Genomic DNA, 15,190 nt, shown 5'->3' with positions numbered 1-15,190 from the left:
CCAGCCTGATTTGGTTATATCAACCCCAGCTCTTAGTACAGTGCCTGGCACATAGGAAGCGCTTAAGAAATACCTCAATTGCTATCATCATCATCGGTGTTATTATCGTTATCATCATTATTATAATGATCAGAGTCAGAAAAGCCAGGGTCCTCCAGAGGCCATTTTGTCCCTGCCCTAATGGGGCAGTCAAAGGGAAACATCCAGAGCAGGAGAGGCCATGGGCTCACCTGCCCTCCTACCCACCCCCCCGCAACTCCCAGGTCTAGCCTCAGCCCCTCCTGCTGCAGGTGAAGCTGGTTTATGTGGGGCGCGGTCCTTCTGGGGTCCTGAGGTCCTCGCCCCTCCCCCCGTCTAACCCGCAGAGCCTCCGTCGGGAGATCCACGGGCACCAGGCCCGGGTGGAGGAGGTGCTGGAGCGAGCGGGGGCCGTGGCCTCCCTGCGGAGCCCGGAGGCGGAGGGGGTGCGGCAGGGCCTGGACCAGCTGCGCAGCCTGTGGGGCACCCTGCGGGACGAGGCGGAGCGGCGCCAGCAGAGCCTGGATGCCGCTTTCCAGGTGGAGCAGTACTACTTTGACATGGCCGAGGTGGAGGCTTGGCTCAGCGAACAGGAGCTGCTGCTCATGAGCGAAGAGAAGGGCAAGGTCAGTTGGGCCCGGGGGCGAGAAGCTGGAGCGACGGGCTTGGTTGAGCTCTGTGCCCTAGGCTGAGCCGGGCCCGGGACTGAGCCTGGCCCATGGCTGAGTGGGCTGAGTGAGGACCTGAGCAGTGCCGGCCCCAGAGCTCAGCGAGATCCTGGACTGAGCCAGGCCCTGGCCCGAACCTGGCCCGGGATTGAGCCAGGACCTGGCCTGAAAATGGCCCTGGGCCGATCCAGGCCCTCAACTTAGCCAGGTCCTACGCTTAGCCAGGCCCTAGGCTTAGCCAGGCCCTTGGCTGAACCAGGCCCTGAGCCGAGTCTGGCCCTGGACCGTGCCAGGCCCTGCGCGTAGCCAAACCCTGGCCTGAACCTGGCCCGGAACCGAGTCTGGCCCTGGTCTGAACGAGGCCCGAGACTGAGCCCAGCCTTGGGCTGAGTCAAACCCGGGGCTGAACACTTGGGAGAGAACGCCAGAAGCACAAGACGTGTTCCCTTCCACTTTAACAGGGTCGGGGAGGGGCAGAAATAAAAATGTTTACAAGTTGAGTAGTCAGCATAAATAACTGAAGGTAACTGTGATTACTCATTTATACCCAAAGGCGGAGGAAGAGTTTGAATAAACAAACGCGGGAGGGCTTGAGGCATCCGATGGGGTGTTGGAATTCATCAGGACAGGCTTGTTGGAGGAGATGAGATTTTAGGAGGGCTGCAATAATCAGTCAGTCAATTAGTAGTATTTATTGAGTGCCCTTCGGGCCCTTGGTATTCACCCCATCCTCGGCCCACGGCACTTACACACGTATCTGCAAATCATTTATTTATATTAATGTTTGTCTCCCCCTCTAGACCTTAAGCTCACTGGGGGCAGGGGGACGTGAATACCAACTCTGTTGTACTCTCCCGAGGGCTTAGCACAGTGCTCTGCACATAGTATGCACTCAATACATACGATTGACCTACTGACCGAAGCTAACAGAAGAGTAACAATATTGTGGATTGACTGATTGATAAATTATCGGTCGGGGGAAGCAACCAAGTTTAGAGATGTGTACGTAAGAGTTGTTGGTCGCCGGGAGGTGGGAGAGGGTATGTGCAGAAGAGGGCAGGGAATTGGGGTGGGAGGATGACCTAAGCGCTCAGCGGGTGAGCGCCGAAGCACTGGGGGCCACGGAAGCGTCGAAGCGGCAGTAGGAGGGGAAGGGTCTCCCGACTCGGTTGGGAGGAGTTGAGGGTGGGGGCTGCCGGCCCGGGACCCAGCTAACGAACGCCCCTGCTTCTCCTCTGCCCTCCGCCCCTCCCACCCCTCCAGGACGAGCAGAGCACCCTCCAACTGCTCAAAAAGCACCTGCTGCTGGAACAGGGAGTCGCCAACTACGAGGAGAGCATCGCCCAGCTCTCCCGTCAGTGCCGCTCCCTGCTGGAGCTGGGCCACCCCGACAGGTGGGGAGGGGGCCGGGGGAGGCTCCGGGCGGGATCCCGGGGAGAGCCGATGGACCTCACTGACGTCTCCCCCGACCCGCCGCCCACCGCAGCGAGCAGATCAGCCGGCGCCAGTCCCAGGTGGACCGGTTATACGTGGCACTGAAGGAGCTGGGCGAGGAGCGGCGGGCCCGGCTGGAGCAGCAGTACTGGCTCTTCCAACTCAGCCGCCAGGTGGACGAGCTGGAGCACTGGATCGCCGAGAAGGAGGTGGTCGCGGGCTCGCCGGAGCTGGGCCAGGACTTCGAGCACGTCACGGTGAGGGGCCGGGGGCCCTGCCGGGCCTCGAGGAAAGGCGGGAGGCGGAGGGGTCGGGGGGAGACGGGGTCTCGGGGGCCCGGCGGGACGGAGGGTGCCGGCCAAGGAGGATGAGGCCCACGCAAGGTAGCGATGACTGCCGCAGCCGAGATGGCTCCTCGCCTGCGAGCCAGGGGACAGGGAGGGTCACTGGAGCCCAAGGGCCTCCTGGCTTTCCAGAAACTGGAGGCTGGGGTCGGGGCCGGTTGAGGCAAGAGAATCAATCAGTCAGTCACTCAGTGTTATTTACTGAGCGCTTAGAGAAGCAGCACGGCCTAGTGGATAGAGCAGGGGCCTGGGAGTCAGAAGGACCTGTGTCCTAATCCCGGCTCCGCCACTTGTCTACCGGGCGATCGTGGGCAAGTCGCTTCGCTTCTCTTGAGCCTCAGATCCTCCGTCTGTGAAATGGGGATTCAGACTATGTGGGATCGGGACTGGATCCAACCCAGTATACTCGTACTCACCCCAGTGCTTAGTAAAGTGCCTGGCACATAGAGAGCGCTTAACAGATACCGCGATTATTATCATCGCTCCGTGCCGAGCAGTGCGTGCTAAGTGCTTGAGAGAGTACAGTGCAGCAGAGTTGGAAGAGACGTTCCCTGCCCACAAGGAGCTTCCGGTCCAGAGGGGAGGTGAGGAGACGGTCCGGGGGCCGCGGGCCTAGGGGCTCGCCCCTCCAGCGGGGCAGACGCAGGGTCTTCCCGGGGAGGAACGAGGAGGGCCTCACCCGCCCCGACGCGCACCCAGGTCCTGCAGGAGAAGTTCACCGAGTTCGCCAGCGAGACGGGCGCGGCCGGGCGGGAGCGGCTGGCGGCCGTCAACCAGATGGTGGACGAGCTGATCGAGTGCGGCCACACGGCGGCGGCCACCATGGCCGAGTGGAAGGACGGGCTGAATGAGGCCTGGGCCGAACTGCTGGAGCTCATGGGCACCCGGGCCCAGCTGCTGGCCGCCTCGCGGGACCTGCACAAGTTCTTCAGCGACGCCAGCGAGCTCAAGGGCCAGATCGAGGAGAAGCGGCAGCGGCTGCCCCGTCTGACGGCGCCCCCCGAGCCCCGGCCCAACGCGGCCTCCATGCAGCGGGCGCTGCGGGCCTTCGAGCACGACCTGCAGCTGCTCGTCTCGCAGGTGGGCACGGCCGCCCGGGCTCGGCCAGGAGAGCGGGTCCTGGGGGCACAAGATGGGGGTGCCGGGAGTAGGGGACAGAGGCGAATCTTAGAGAAGCAGCGTGGCTCAGGGGAAAGAGCCCGGCCTTGGGAGTCAGAGGTCATGGTTTTGAATCCCGGCTCTGCCCCTTGTCAGCCGGGTGACTGTGGGCAAGTCGCTTGACTTCTCTGTGCCTCAGTTACCTCATCTGTAAAATGGGAATTAAGACTGTGAGCCTCACGTGGGACAATCTGATGACCCCGTATCTGCCCCAGCGCTTAGAACAGTGCTCTGCACATAGGCGCTTAACAAATACCAACATTATTATTGTTATTATTTGAGGGGGGACCGGGCCCGCGCACAGGTTTTTGAAAATGATTGGCTGACTCGGGGCAGTAGTAATAATATTAACTGTGGTATTTGTTAAGCACTTACTATGTGCTAAGTGCTGGGGTAGATACATGGTAATCAGGGGTAGTGGCCCGCCCTGCCCCATCCACTGCAGCAGCTCCAAGAGGCTCCCGTCATCTGGTAGTCCACCCCTCCCCTCTCAGGCCACCTCAGTTCCCAGCCCCCTGTTCCCCAGCCTACTTCCTCGAGGCTTGGGCCCAGAGCTGCTGCCCCTCCGCCCCAATCGCAGCCACCTTACCGCCTCCCTCCTCCACAGTGGGCAGGCCTGGCTTTCAAGTGGCACCCCTGCCCCTGTCACTGCCAGCCCCTTTGCCCCTGACCCCCCCTTGGCCCCTGGTCCCCCTCACTACCGACCCCCACCGCCACTCACCCTTTCACCGGCTCCCCCGCCCTTTCGCCTCTGACCCCCTCGCCACCATCCCCCATTTCCCTCAGCTCCAAGGAGAAGCAGCATGGCCTGGTGGATAGAGCACGGGCCTGGGAGTCAGAAGGACCTGGGTTCTAATCCCGGCTCTGCCACTGGCCTGGGCAAGTCACTTCACTTCTCTGGGCCTCCGTTACCTCATCTGTAAAATGGGGATTAAGAATGCGAGCCCCATGCGGGACAGGGAGATTGTGTCCAACCTCGTATCTCGCCCAGTGCTTAGTACAGTGCCTGGAAAATGCTTAACAGATACCATTAAACAAAAAAGAAAGCTCCTTTGACCTCAGGTCCCCGGCCGCTACCTCAAGTGAGTCTCCCCCTCGGGCCCCACAGGTGCGTCAGCTGCAGGAGGGTGCGGCCCAGTTGCGCACGGTTTACGCGGGCGAGCACGCGGAGGCCATCGCGAGCCGGGAGCAGGAGGTGCTGCAGGGTTGGAAGGATCTCCTGGCCGCCTGCGAGGATGCCCGGCTCCACGTCAGCTCCACGGCCGACGCCCTGCGCTTTCACAGCCAGGCCCGTGACCTCCTCGCCTGGATGGACGGCATCATAGGCCAGATCGGGGCCACGGACAAGCCCAGGTACCCCCGGATCCTCTGCCCCATCTCCTGGGAGGAAGGGGGTCGAGGGGCAGCTCTCCCTCCTGTCCCCAGCCCGGAATCCTGTTCGAGTCATACCCCGGGGCCCCCAGGGTAGGCAGAAACGGGGAGCAGATCAATCGTATTGAGCGCTTACTGAGTGCAAAGCACTGTCCTGAGCACTTGGAAGAGTACAGTAAAACAGTACAACAGACCCATTCCTGCCCACGGTGAGCGTACAGTCTAAAGGATGGAGGGAGACTCCGGAGGGGTAGCCAAGTCCCCCGGGCCGGCCCCACCCCATTTCCTTCCATTTCCCCGGGGCGGGGCCGACCGGCCAGCCGGACCACCCCCCCCGGGCCCCTCTTCCTTTCCCTTGCTGACCCGCCTTCGGGGGCCTCGGTTTCCAGAGGAGGCGCTCGTGGGGCTCTGCTGACCTGTGTCAGCACCGAGGCTTTGCCCCTCCAGAGCAAGGGCTGGGGCGGGGGAAGAGGAGGAGGTAATGGCCCCCGCTCCCTCCCCCTCTCCCCCACCCACCAGGGACGTGTCCTCGGTGGAGGTGCTGATGAACTACCATCAGGGCCTGAAGAGTGAGGGGGAGGCTCGCGGGCCGGAGCTGGCGGCCTGCCTGGAACTGGGACGCTCCCTGCTGCTCAACAGAAGCCCCATGGCCGATGAGGTGTGCGGGAGGGTGGCCGAGGGCAAGGGAGACGCTGCGGGGAAGACTGAGGGGGGGGGGGTGGCCAGCCGGTCTGGCGGGCCGCCCGGGAGAGGCGCTGCAAAGCCCGGTGGTGGTGGTCGGGGGGGCGGGGTGCCCCCGATCCCCTACCCCTCCCGCTCCACCCCCTCCTCCCCTTGCAGATCCAGGTGCAGCTGGAGAAACTGGTCAACAGGAAGGAGGAGATGACAGACAAGTGGGACCGGCACTGGGAGTGGCTGCAGCAGAGTGAGTGTCGGTCCACGGGGCCAGGCCGGGGTGGAGCTGTGGGTCGTCACCCCGGCCGCCGGCAGCCAGGTTCCCCTCCTCTCCTCCGACTCTCACCTCCACCCAATGCCGTCCGTCCGGCTGCCGGGGGTCACCTCCGCTCTGCCAAAACTGCCCTCTCCTTCTCGCCCAGTCCAACGGTCTCTACTCTGTTTTATCGTCCCCGACCCACCTTCGACGCGGTGGACCACCCCCTCCTCCCGGGAACACCTGTCTAACCTTGATTTCCCTGACCCTATCCTCTCCCGGTTCACCTCCCACTTAATGATGATAATAATAATAATAATAACAATAATTGTGGTATTTGTTGAATGCTTACTACGTGCCAGGCACTGTACTAAGCGCTGGGGTGGATACAAGTAAATCAGGATGGACGCAGTCCCCGACCCACGTGGGGCTCGCGGTCTCCATCCCCATTTTACAAATGAGGTAACTGAGGCTCAGAGGAAGTGAAATGTCCCACCCAAGGTCACACAACAGACAAGTGGCAGAGACGGGATTAGAACCTATGACCTTCTGACTCCCAGGCCCGCGCTCTATCCACAACGCCGTGCTGCTTCCCACTTATCCGGAGACTCCTCCTCGGCCTCTTTCTCCCGGCCCTCCTCTGCCTCCCACCCCCTAAATGCGGGTGTCCTTCAGGGCTCAGTTCTGGCTTCCCTTCTCTTCTCAGTCTACACTCCCTCCCTTGGGGAGCTCTTTCCCTGTCACGGCTTCAGCTACCACTTCTTTGAGAATGACTCACAAATCTACCTCATCAGCCCCCATCTCTCTCCTTCTCTGCAATCTCACATATCTTCCTGTGTCCAGGACAGCTCTACCTGGATATCCCCCAACTCCTCAAGCTCTATTTTCCCTCCTCAATCCTCTTTTCCCCTTAACTTTCCCATCACCACCGCCCTCCTCATCTCTCAAGGCCACGATCTGGGCATCGCCTCTGACTCCTTTCTTTCAACCCCCACAGTCAGTCAGCGAATCTTGTTGGTTCTTGCCTTCACTACGTTTCCAGAATTTGCCCCTTCCTCCCCCTTCAAAATGCCGAGCACTTCTCCACTGGTCTTCATCCCACTTAACTCTTCCGTCGGCCTCCTGGCTGACCTCCCTGTCTCTAGCCTCTTCCCTCTCCAGTCCACACTCCTCTTTGTTGCCGGGATCATTTTTCTAAAACCCATCTCCCCCGCTCCTCAAAAACCCTCACTAGCTGACCATTTTTCTCTGTGTCAAGCGGAAACTCCTGGCCATTGGCTTTAAGACACTGAATCGGTTCTCTCCCCATGGTTTGTGCCTGCTCCTCTCCCACTACCCCCCACCTCGTACACTTGACTTCTCTCACTGTGCTCCCTCGCCGACCCCTTGCTCACGTGGCCCCCCTGCCCGAAACTCCCTTCCTCTTCACATCCGGCAGACCGCTGCTCTCCCCCTTCTTCTCAGCCCTGCTGAAATCACATCTGTGGGAGACCTTCCTTCATTTATCTTTCACCTCCTCACAGTATATCTCCCGTCTGCCCCTTCAACACTTCCCTGTCACCCAAGCACTTGGGTACTCCCTCTGCCTGCCTCTCCCCAGCCCCCTGCCCCATCCTCCCGTAATAATAATGATAATAATGTTGGTATTTGTTAAGCGCTTACTATGTGCAGAGCACTATTCTAAGCGCCGGGGTAGACACAAGGGAATCAGGTTGTCCCATGTGGGGCTCACAGTCTTCATCCCCATTTTACAGATGAGGTCACTGAGGCACAGAGAACTGAAGTGACTTGCCCACAGTCACACAGCTGACAAGCGGCAGAGCCGGGATTCGAACCCATGACCTCTGACTCCAAAGCCCGTGCTCTTTCCACTGAGCCATGCTGCTTCTCTTAAGTAGCCCTTAAGCCTCTGTCTTTATGCTCTAGTACTTTCATTTTAATGTCTGTCTCCCTCACCGGATTTTAAAACTCCGTGAGGGAGGGCTCATGTCTAGTATACTCACTCGAGCATTTAGTACAGTATTCTGTACAGGGTGCTCAGTCAGTCAGTGGGATCGGCTGACTGAGCGGTGTACTGAGCGCCGCGTGGAGTCCGATAGAGTTACCGGGTACACGACGCCTGCCTGCAAGGGGCAGGCAGTCCAGTGGGGGAGATGGACAGGAGGCAGAGGGACAGGGGCCGTGGACGCAGGTCGGCGTTTCAACGGTTGGGTGTGAAAGTCGAGGGGAACCGCAGTGCCTTAGGCCTTTATAAGCGCCCGGGACAGAGGGGTCCCCAAGTGCTGAAGTGGCCTTTGTTCAGTCAGTCCATCGTATTTATTCATTCATTCAATCGTATTCATTGAGTGCTTTGAGTTTACAGTCTGGAGGGGGAGACAGATATTACTATCCACTAATAAATGAGAGATATGGACATAAGTGCTGTGGATCTGGGAGGGAGGTTGAATAAAGGGAGCAGGTCAGGGCGATGCAGAAGGGAGTTGGAGAAGAGGAAACCGGGGAAGTGGGGGGACTTGAGCCCTCACTGTGTGCACAGCATCGTTCTAAGCACTTGGGAGAGTACAGTACAACAGTAAACAAACACACTCCCAGGCCAAAATGAGCTTACAGTCTCGGGAAGGGGGAGACAGACATGAATATAAATAAATGATTGGGGGATGTGAACTGAGGGGAAGAGAAACGGATGAGGAAGGAAAGACTTCGAAGATGGGCAGAGCGGGCACGGAGGAGAAGGAGATAGGTGGGGGCGTGGGCCCGGGCCCAGAGAGTGAGCCCCTTGGCCAGGAGGAGCCGGGGCGGGCCCTGAGCGCCCCCCTGCCGGCCCCCTCCCTCAGTGCTGGAGGTGCACCAGTTTGCCCAGGAGGCCGTGGTGGCGGACGCGTGGCTGACGGCGCAGGAGCCGCTGCTGCGGAGCAGGGAGCTGGGGAGCAGCGTCGATGAGGTGGAGCAGCTGATCCGCAGGCACGAGGCCTTCCGCAAGGCCGCCGCCGCCTGGGAGGAGCGCTTCAGCTCTCTACGGCGCCTCACCACGGTCAGTCCCGCCACCCCCGGGCCCCCCAACCCTTTGCCACCCATCTCGCCTCCCACACCTGTCCTTCCCTCTCCTTTCCGCGGGGGGAATGTGTCTCTATTTTTCTATTGTACTCTCCCAGTGGTTAGTGCAGTGCTCTGCACACAGTAAGTGAGCAATAAATGCGATTGACTGACTGACTGGTTCCCTGGGGTCCCTGCCCCTGGCCCCACCCCTGGCTCTCTGTAGCTCTTGTGTCTTCCGGTTGGTGGCCCAGACTCCCAGCCACAGAGGGCTTTGGGCGGGTGGCACCAGTCTTTCCTGGCCACAGGCAAGCAGGAAATGGGGCTGAGGAGATGGCGGGGCCTCCTGGCCCTGATTCGTCCCCCACCCCTCCACCCTGGCTCTGTAGATTGAAAAGCTGAAGGCGGAGCAGAGCAAGCAGCCTCCCACCCCGCTGCTGGGGCGCAAGATCTTCGGGGACCCAGCCGAGCTGGCGGCCAAGGCGGCCCCGCTGCTGCGGCCCGGACCCTACGAGCGGACCCTGGACCCGCTGGGCCGGAGGACCGCCGAGCTCCTGGCCACCACCTCCCGGTTGGACGCCGCACCCGACAGCCGGACCCGGGTGGGCTACGTCAGGCAGGAGCTGAAGCCAGAGCGGCTGCAGCCCCGGGTGGACCGGCTCCAGGACGGGCCCGGGGAGCCGACCCCGCCGCCGGCCGGGAGCGAGGAAGGGGCCGGGGCCCGGCGGGAGCGGCCAGAGCCACGGGGACCCCCCGGCCTCGAGGTCGTCGAGGCCCCCGGCCCCTCCGGGGACCGGCCTCGCCCGGACCGGCGGGCGGAACGGCAGGAGTCGAGCGAGCCGGAGCCCGGACGGGCGGAGGAGCCGGCCCGGCGGCGGGCCGGGGAGCGGGCGGAGCGGGCGGAGCGGCGGGCAGAGAGGCAGGCGGAGCGGCAGGAGTCGGCCGAGCATGAGCCGGGCACGAGCCACACCCTGGGGCGCCACGAGCTGCAGGAACGGCGGAGGGAGAGGCGGGAGAGGCGGCTGGAGCGGCAGGAGTCGAGCGAGCAGGAGTCACCCCGCTTGGATCCCGCCAAAGGGTGAGGGGCGCCTCCGTCCGGGACCGGGATGGGGGCTCCACCTTTCCTCTGGAGCGAGGCCGCGACCAGGCCGACGAGGAGGGGCGGGTGTGCGTACCTCGGTGTGTGTTTGCACGTGTGTGTGTCTGCCAGGCTGGGGCTCTGTGGGCAGTGCCCTGGGAGCGAGGGGATGGGGAGGGGTGGGGGAAACCCCTGCCCTGGAGGAGGGAGCCCGCGGGGACTGGCCCAGCTGACCTTACAGGGGGCCGGGCTGGCGGAGGGTCAGTCGGTCGTTTTTATGGAGCGCTTACTTTATGCAGAGCACTGAACTGAGCGCTTGGGAGAGTACAGTAGAACAATGTAACAGACACATTCCCTACCCTCAAAGAGCTGGCGGTCTAGAGGGCCGAGTCCGGAACGGACTCGCCGCCCTATTTCTAGGAGTGAGGTGCTGCCCAAAGGCTTTGGCATTCTCTCTGGGGGTCCCCCACCATATTGGACCCGCCAAGAGACACATTTTAAGCTCCTTGAGGGCAAGGATCATGTCCACCCACTTCGTCGTACTCTCCCAAATGCTTAGTGCGGCGCTCTGCACAAAGCGGGCCTACGTACGTAAAATCCGTAATGGAATTTCATAAGTGCTTACTTGGTGCCAGGCACTGTACTGAGGCCTGGAGTCGATACAAGATGATCAGGTCAGACATAGTCCCTGTGGGACATGGGGCTCACCGTCCGAGAAGGTGAAGAATTCAATATTGAACTCCTCCTCTAGACCGTAAGCTCGTCTTGAGTAGGGAACTTGTCTACCAACTCTCTTATACTATTATATGGTACTCTCCCAAGCGCTTAGTTCAGTGCTCTGCACACAGTAAGTGCTCAATAAATATGATTGATTGAGCCCCCATTTTACAGATGAGGCAATGGAGGAACAGAGAATAATAATTATGGTATTTAAGTGTTGACCAAGTGCCAGATACTGTTCTAAGCGCCGGGGTAGATAACCAGATCGATCAGGTTGGACTGAATCCCTGTCCCACCTGGGGCTCACGGTCCAGGTAGGAAGGAGTAGGATTTAATCCCCATTTTAGAGAAGCTTGTTGTGGGCAAGGAATGTGTCTACCCACTCTGTCGTATTGACCTCCCCCAAGGGCTTTGTACAGTGCTCTGCGTACAGTAAGCACTCAGTAAATACCATTGATTGATTGATTGATTGATTTACAGATGAGGAAACTGAGGCACAGAGAAGCTAAGTGACTTGCTCACCCTGCAGACAAGTGGCGGAGCCAGGATTAGAACCCAGGTCCTCTGACTTCCAGGCCCATGCTCTTTCCACTAGGCCCCGCTGCTTCTCATGGACTGATTGATTGAGTGGCCCATGCAGGGGCTCCCCTTAACTGCCCGCAGCACCCTGGGACCAGGAGCCAGGGAGTGAACAGAGTAGAGGCTACTAACCCTCTGCAGGGCTCTCTGCTGACCTCCGACCTCCTCTCCGCTTAACTGATGGTCCCTGTCCCTGCCTCTGCCCCGTCCTTGATCTTGCCCTGCCTCCTACCCTGCCCCTGTCCCTAATCCTGCCCTGTCTCCTAGCCTGCCCCTGCCCCTGCCCCGTCCCTGATCTTGACCCTGCCTCCCACCCTGTTCCCTACCCTGACTTCTACCCTTTCCCTGTCCCTGTTCCTTAACCTGCCCCTGTCTCCGCCTTCTACCCTGCCCCATCCCCTGACCCCATCCCTGCCCATGCCTACTACCCTGTCCCTGACCCTGTCCTGGCCCCCGTCTCCCCCCCGTCCCTGTCCCTGCCTCCCGCCCTGGTTCTGACTCTGTCCCTGTCCCTGCCTTTTCCCCACCCCCAGCAGGAAAGCCACTCTTGCTGACATCGTGGAGCAGCTGCAGGAGAAGGAGTCGGGCCTGGTAGCGGCCGGGGCCTCTGCCGCGATGGATCTTAGAGAGAAGTTGGTAAGGAGCTGCGGGGCGGGGGGAGCGTGGGAGGTCCCGTCAGGCTCAGGAAGAGAGAGGGGAAAGGGTGCCACTTACCATCAGCGGGCTGGGACTGTCCCTTGCTTTCCCCAGAAGTTGCGTATCTGGTTACGGCAGAGAAGGTGATGGGGGGCTTGGGGAGAGGGCCTGCAGCCCCAAGTCCCCCTCTTTCCTTCCTCCCTTCTGCCCTTCCTCCTTTCCCCCACACCAGCCCTCCCCGCCCCTGCCCCGGGAGCTGCCCCCTGGACGCCTTCCCAACGGGCTGGAGCTACTCCCGGAACGGACGCCCCGGCCCGACCGACCCCGAGCCCGAGACCGCCCCAAGCCCCGCCGGCGCCCCCGGCCCCGGGAACCCAGCGGGGAGGGCGGGGGCGGGCGGAGGTCTCGCTCGGCCCCCGCCCAGGGCAGCAGTGCCCCGCCCCCACCCCCACCAACCCACACCGTCCAGCTTGAGGGCTTCTTGCTTCGGAAGCGGGAGCTGGAGGGGCCCAACCGCAAGGCGTCCAATCGGTGAGTGGTCCCAGGCCGGGAAGGGAGAGCGGTCATTCGGTCAGTCGTAATTTATTGAGCACTTACTGTGTGTAGAGCACTGTACTAAGCGCTTGGGAGAGTATAATAGAACAGTGAAACAGACATACCCTGCCCACGACAAGCTAACGGTCTAGAGTTGGAGACAGACATTAATATAAATAAAGAAAATGACAGATCTGGACCTTAAGTGCTAGGAGAGGGGCTGAATAAAGGGAGCAAGTCAGGACCACACAGAAGAGGAAAGGTGGCCTTAGTCAGGAAAGGCCTCTTGGAGGACATATACCTTCAATAAGGCTTTGAAGGAGGGGAGAGTAATTGTCCGTCGGGTATGAGGAGGGAAGGCGTTCCAGGAAGAGGCAAGAGATGCGTGGGGGGTCAGCGGCGAGATAGATCGAGGTACAGTGAGAAGGTTGGCATTAGAGGAGTGAAGTTGGGTTGTCGTAGGAGAGCAGCGAGATGAGGTAGGAGGGGGCAAGGTGACTGAGTGCTTTAAAATCGATGGTGAGGAGTTTCCGTTTAATGAGGGGGTGAATGGGCAACCACTGGAGGTTCTTGGGCAGTGGGGAAACATGGCATGAATGTTTTTGAAGAAAAATGATCCAGGCAGCTGAGAGAGCACCAATTGATAGGGGCCGGGCATGGAGAATGGGGTGGGACCCCAACTGGCAGGCAGGGTTAGGGTTTAGGGTTTAGGGGCGTGAGTGTGTCGGGCAAGGAGCGAGGGCATGGGAAGAGGTCAGGGGAGGGCAGGGGCTGGGGTGGTCCCTACCTTAGGCCTTTGGTTAAGGTGTGAAGGGGCTGAGCTGGAGAGGGGAAACCTTGCCCAGGAGCCCGGTGGGCTCAACAGGGTGAATGAGGGGCAGCAGACGTTCAGAGCCCTCCCCTTCCGTCCCCCCCCCCCCCCCCGTCCCCCGCAGGTCGTGGGTGAACCTGTATTGTGTGCTGAGCAAGGGCGAGCTGGGCTTCTACAAGGATGCCAAGGGCCCGGGCTCGGGCAGCACCCACGGGGGTGAGCCGCTGCTCAGCCTGCAGAGCGCCGTCAGCGAGGTGGCCAACGACTACAAGAAGAAGAAGAATGTCTTCAAACTCAAGTGAGTGGACGCGGGCAGGGCTTGGGGAGGGGCTCGGGCCAGCGGAGAAGCAGCTGGGCCGGGGGGGCTCTGAGCTGCAGCTGCCACAAGAACAAGCCACGGTGGTTAAGCCCCCCCGTTTTCCACTCCTCCTCCAACAGGACCCACGACGGCAGCGAATTCCTCCTGCAGGCCAAGGATGAGGTGAGAATTGTCTGGTCTTGTTCCCCCTTCCTCCCCTGCCCTTTTTCACGATATCTGTTAAGCCCTTACTGTGTACCGGGCACTGTATTAAGCACTGAGGTAGATACAAGCTAAACAGGTCGGAACACAGTCTCTTGTCCCACCTGGGGCTCGCAGTCTCAAGCCCAGTTTTCATTCATTCATTCATTCATTCGATCGTATTTATTGAGCACTTACTGTGTGCAGAGCACCGTACCAAGCCCTTAGGAGAAGACGAGGGAACTGAGGCACAGGGAAGTGAAGTGACTTGTCCAAGGTCACCCAGCAGATAAGTGGCAGAGCTGGGAAGAGGACCCAGGTCCCCCTCGTGCTGGCTCCTGCACCTTCCTCCTCCTCCAGAGGCCCCCCAGGCCACCCAGTCTGCCCTCCCCGTCCTTCCTGCTGCCCGTCCTAGATGAAGACAGCACCCTGTGCCTGGGACACTTGGACATGGCTAGGTGGACGCCGGCTGCCCGCTCTCTACCTTCTCTGCCCCACCGGGAGAAGGAGCGTGGCTCAGTGGCTAGAAGGAGTCCGAAGGACCTGGGTTCTAATCCCGGTTCCTCCGTGGGTCTGCTGTATGGCCTTGGGCGAATCACTTCACTTCTCTGGGCCTCAGTTACCTCATCCGTAAAATGGGGATCAAGAGGGTGAGCCCCATGTGGGACAGGGACTTTGTCCAACCTGATTAACCTGTCTCTACGCCCGCACTTAGAATGGTGCTATAATAATAATAATATCAGAGTACTCGAATATTGTTACTATTATTAATAATAGGAGGAGATGAAGAGCTGGCTGCAGGCCGTGGTGGCATCCGTGGCGGAACACGCCGAGATTGCCCGCTGGAGCCAGGCGCTGCCCACCACGTCCTCCACCGACGAGGCCAACCCCAAACGGGAAGCCGCCGGCGAGCGGAGGGCCAGCGGCAGCGGCCGCAGGAAGTGACTCGTCCTCGTCCTCCCCTCTCCACGCACCCCTCCCCCGCTCCGGGGGTTCTGCGGAGACACAGGGGCCCCGCTGGACGGGCCTTCCACCCCCCCGGCCGGCGGGCACATCCTCTTGTCACAGGAGGCTCCTGCCGGCCTGGCAGGCAGACGTCTTCCCCTCCTCCCCCGTAGCCGTCGTCATGGGCCCTGAATCCTGAGCACCTTGAGGGACAAGGGGTGGGGAGGGGGCACCCCAAGCCCTCGTCCCCAGCTCCGGGCCCCAGAGCTGCCCCCAGCCTCGGGCGGCACGGGAAGATGTGGGCCGGGTCCTGGAGCAGGAGCGCTGTGGCCAAACCGGACGGGGCTGGGGAATGGTCTCTGAGCCTCTCCCGCAACGTGGTGTGTGTTTGTGTATGTGGTGGGTTGGTGGGGGGCGGGAAGGACAGTGTG

At 60.9% G+C, this 15,190-nt stretch overlaps 1 protein-coding gene across 4 annotated transcripts in view; it reads left to right on the top strand.

Annotated features, from left to right (window-relative positions):
- Nucleotides 1-15,190, top strand: part of SPTBN4 (spectrin beta, non-erythrocytic 4) — a 54,772-nt gene extending 39,582 nt beyond the window's left edge. For 2 of the 4 annotated variants that reach the window (XM_029065178.2, XM_029065182.2), the window contains 14 exons: nt 366-644; nt 1,950-2,080; nt 2,173-2,377; nt 3,164-3,544; nt 4,731-4,975; nt 5,513-5,651; nt 5,834-5,918; nt 8,759-8,955; nt 9,347-10,035; nt 11,868-11,970; nt 12,203-12,501; nt 13,440-13,613; nt 13,754-13,796; nt 14,592-15,190. In XM_029065178.2, coding sequence (XP_028921011.1) covers nt 366-644; nt 1,950-2,080; nt 2,173-2,377; nt 3,164-3,544; nt 4,731-4,975; nt 5,513-5,651; nt 5,834-5,918; nt 8,759-8,955; nt 9,347-10,035; nt 11,868-11,970; nt 12,203-12,501; nt 13,440-13,613; nt 13,754-13,796; nt 14,592-14,759 — 3,138 coding nt within the window. In that variant the 3' untranslated portion in view covers nt 14,760-15,190. Of the gene's footprint in view, nt 1-365; nt 645-1,949; nt 2,081-2,172; nt 2,378-3,163; nt 3,545-4,730; nt 4,976-5,512; nt 5,652-5,833; nt 5,919-8,758; nt 8,956-9,346; nt 10,036-11,235; nt 11,278-11,867; nt 11,971-12,202; nt 12,502-13,439; nt 13,614-13,753; nt 13,797-14,591 lie in introns of those variants that run through there. The other 2 variants (XM_029065179.2, XM_029065181.2) reach the window with 2 other exon arrangements.

Source organism: Ornithorhynchus anatinus, chromosome 5, assembly GCF_004115215.2.
Source record: "Ornithorhynchus anatinus isolate Pmale09 chromosome 5, mOrnAna1.pri.v4, whole genome shotgun sequence".
Lineage (NCBI taxonomy): Eukaryota > Metazoa > Chordata > Mammalia > Monotremata > Ornithorhynchidae > Ornithorhynchus > Ornithorhynchus anatinus.
Note: the sequence above shows the minus strand (reverse complement) of the source record. Positions and strands in the feature narration are given on the sequence as shown.